We start from the raw sequence: 3,324 nt of genomic DNA on the forward strand, positions 1-3,324 counted from the left end.
TTCTTTATAAAGTAAAATAATAATAGGACAATAAAGTATTAAAACTGAATAGAATAACATTGTATGTCCAAAAAAGAAAAATAAATAAAGAAATTTTTAAAGAAATGAATCTCAATGATTTTGCAATTTTCAAAATTATCTCGATTACGGTATAACCGAGAAGCAAAGTCTTAATCTTAAAATGGCAATAAAATAGAACAACTAACCTCTTAGTCAAGTTATTTTTTAAACATTATTAAATATGTTCAAACAATCTCTTTACCATTGCTAACCATAGTAAAGTAACTATAACTCTCAATTCAGTAAACAAATCAAAAAAGTAACAATATAAGTATTTTCCCGTAAAATGCTAAGTGCACTATTTTTCACAGACAACATGATTTAAAAAAAACAGCTTACTTATATCAGCTAACTGAATGAAAGACAGAAAACTGTCCCTGCTATGAACCATGCATGTTAAACTGAACTGAAATTGAAAATTTGATACAATGTGTGGATATACTCCATTCTCAGTTTTTAGAATATGATTTCTGGGTTTCCCCTTTTTCTAATTTATTGTGCTATATTTTCCTACTTCAGAACGCCACAGGTTGTTTTGAAAATTCCAAAAAGGATGACAGTAAATATGAAAATACCAATGTTATTTACCGAGTTAAAGTAACTCCTGATTCTGGTCTGAGCATTGTGTCTCATCACCTCTTGTTTTGTTTTATACTTCTTGTTTAAACCTGAAAGTTTAAAGTATTTTGTTAACTAAAATTTCCAACTATAAGAATATTGAGTAACTTTTTGTTTTGATTAATTTAATTAGAGAAGAGATACAACATTTTTTCATTCATAAGAAAACTAAAGCATCTGAAAGAACTTTTTTTGTTTGGTGCTGTTTTATGTTGTATCAACACAGTAGAGGTCATATGGCAACTTCCTAGCTTTATTAGTGGAGGAAGACCCAAGGTACATCTGCATCTCTGTGTATTATTTCAAACCGAAGAGGGCATCTGAGTGAAACCACCAATGTTTCGTAAGCTAGTTGGATAGCTTCCTCAATGAATGCTCCCAAGTCCCTGGCGGGACTCAAAACTCACTGCATTGAGATTCAAGTTGTTGAAAGTCAATGATCTTAACCACTTTGTTGTTTATGCCCATGACAAACAGAGTAAAGATATAAAACTGAATATATCTTTACACAGTTCATTTAGAAGAATGGAGTGGCTATTCATAGGATGGAGAAACTTTGTACTGTGACTAACATCCCGAAAATAATATAACTTAAACACTCAATTGGAATAAGTTGCCCAATTTAAACATTTTCATGATGACTATAATAAACATTAAATATGTCATGCATGTAAGAAACATCAATTTCTACCTTCAAACCAATCTTCATTCTCGTATCTATATTCAGAGTCCGGATCGGTCTCTAACAACTCCAGGTACTGTGATATGATATGAACTTTCTCCGGCGAACCTTCGTCAGTCAGCATGTCTCGTATCTGATCAGCTATCTGGTTCTTCTTAGTTACATTATACAGTTTACTTAACGCATCGTGAATCAAGGCTCCGGCTGAAATGGGTTAAATGCATGCCTTAGAATGATTAGCTCAATTAAATACTTTATTTCCTGCCATTATCAACATAGTGATATATTCATGACCATGATCATGTCAACATGCTATTATCTCTTATTAATATTTCACACAGCAGATAAATACCAGCCATTTTATTTTACAGAAAAGACACAACTAGTGTCATTAACTTCTTCACAGGTAAATAACCCCACCTGAGCAAAAAATTGTTTTTATCGTAAAAATACATTAACATAAGAATTATTATAATGCATCATTGTTTGGTGCTTTCACAGGTTTATCTTTTGTTGTACTAAAACAAAACTTAGCATGTGCCCGAAATCTGCAGGAGCCACATTATTGTTACCAGAACCACATGACACACTTGAGACATTACATTAACCTTTTTAGCTTACCTTACTGTTAAATGTTAGTGTATGCCTTACTAAATTTGAACACCATATTCCATATATTTAAGCAATAGCATAAGTGGTGTAAGATAACTTCAATCATACCCTACTTGTAACAGGTTTTGTTCATGCACAAATCATTTTGTTCATGATTTGTTCTGTCTTTTTCTTGTAAAAATTTGTCTGTACTACATGTTTAATACAGATATATTAGTCTTGTATTGTCTTTCAAAGCTGTTCTAAAGATATACATATTTTTACCTCCACCCCACTTCTCTCCTTTCTTCAAAAACACAAGCACAGTTTGAGCTGGTAACTTCTTAAAGAATGCATCACTATCTATCAATGTGCCGTCATCTTCTAGTACCACTGTCACTTCCTCTTCATCTATCTGCAATTTAACAGATGAATTCTATAAAAGCTTTTTTAATGACTTGTTTAAAATATCTGAATTTGTAAACTTATAACTGCCATTGACCAATGAGTCACAGTGGTAAGACCATGCCCCCCTCACCCCAACAACATCATGTCAATGCAAGTATCTTCAAAAGTTGTGGTTCTGAAAACTTTTGCTTAAAAATTAAGGAGCGCCGGGCGAAGTTTAATAAATAAAACTTCACCGCGCCCCGCTAATCAGCGTGTATTTGTCCCCCGACCCTGCCAAGCGAAGTCGATAATTAACAAGTTAAAATATAAGGGACGCGGAGCACAAACATGTTAATTAGCTGGGGTGCTAATTAGCGTGTTTTCGCTCCGAGCCTCCGCCATTTTATTTCTTACATCTCGTCCCTCGCCCCAATGGGGCAAAGTTTTTTTTCAATAAACTTCGCCCTGCGCCCTCACTAATTAGCGTGTTTTCGTCCCGCAACCCTTTTCGTTTTGCGGGGTCGCAGGTCATAAACACAAATTATGGCACAAATCAGCCAACATATTTTAAGCTGATATTTGAAATTTACTAGAAATTCTACTAGTTTAATACTTAATGTCTGTATATTATCAGATAAAAAAATCTTTAAAATAAAGGATGGTCCATAAAATAAAAATAAAAATAAAAATTACACTCTCATAATTTTCTACAAGAGCTTCTTACCTCGAGCTTCTCACATCCCTTTTTTAAAAGTTCCCTAAAAGTCTTTGCTGTCACACCAACCCTTCTCTCCCTTCGAACATCTTGCACTTTGTATGCACGCATTCCCAAATTAAATAATGACAGAAACTTGCTTAGCATTCTACGGGTAATGTGTTCCTAAAGATTTCTATTTTGTAAACAAAGCACTAAATTTCCCGCGAAAATTTTCGATAAATTCCGAAGGTATTCGCATAGATTTTCATTTTCAATAGCCTAATTT

At 33.5% G+C, this 3,324-nt stretch overlaps 1 protein-coding gene across 1 annotated transcript; it reads right to left on the minus strand.

The window, feature by feature from the left end:
- Positions 1-1,369: 1,369 nt before the first annotated feature.
- LOC132738612 (DNA fragmentation factor subunit beta-like) lies at positions 1,370-3,324 on the minus strand (the record flags this gene model as incomplete). Its single annotated transcript, XM_060726164.1, is given in 3 exon segments — positions 1,370-1,564; positions 2,237-2,366; positions 3,066-3,324. Coding segments are annotated over 3 exon segments (463 nt in total), but the record flags the coding sequence as incomplete, so codon positions are not given.

This window comes from Ruditapes philippinarum, unplaced genomic scaffold (genome assembly GCF_026571515.1).
Source record: "Ruditapes philippinarum isolate M1 unplaced genomic scaffold, ASM2657151v2 ctg7560_1_1_1_1, whole genome shotgun sequence".
In the NCBI taxonomy this organism is placed as follows: domain Eukaryota; kingdom Metazoa; phylum Mollusca; class Bivalvia; order Venerida; family Veneridae; genus Ruditapes; species Ruditapes philippinarum.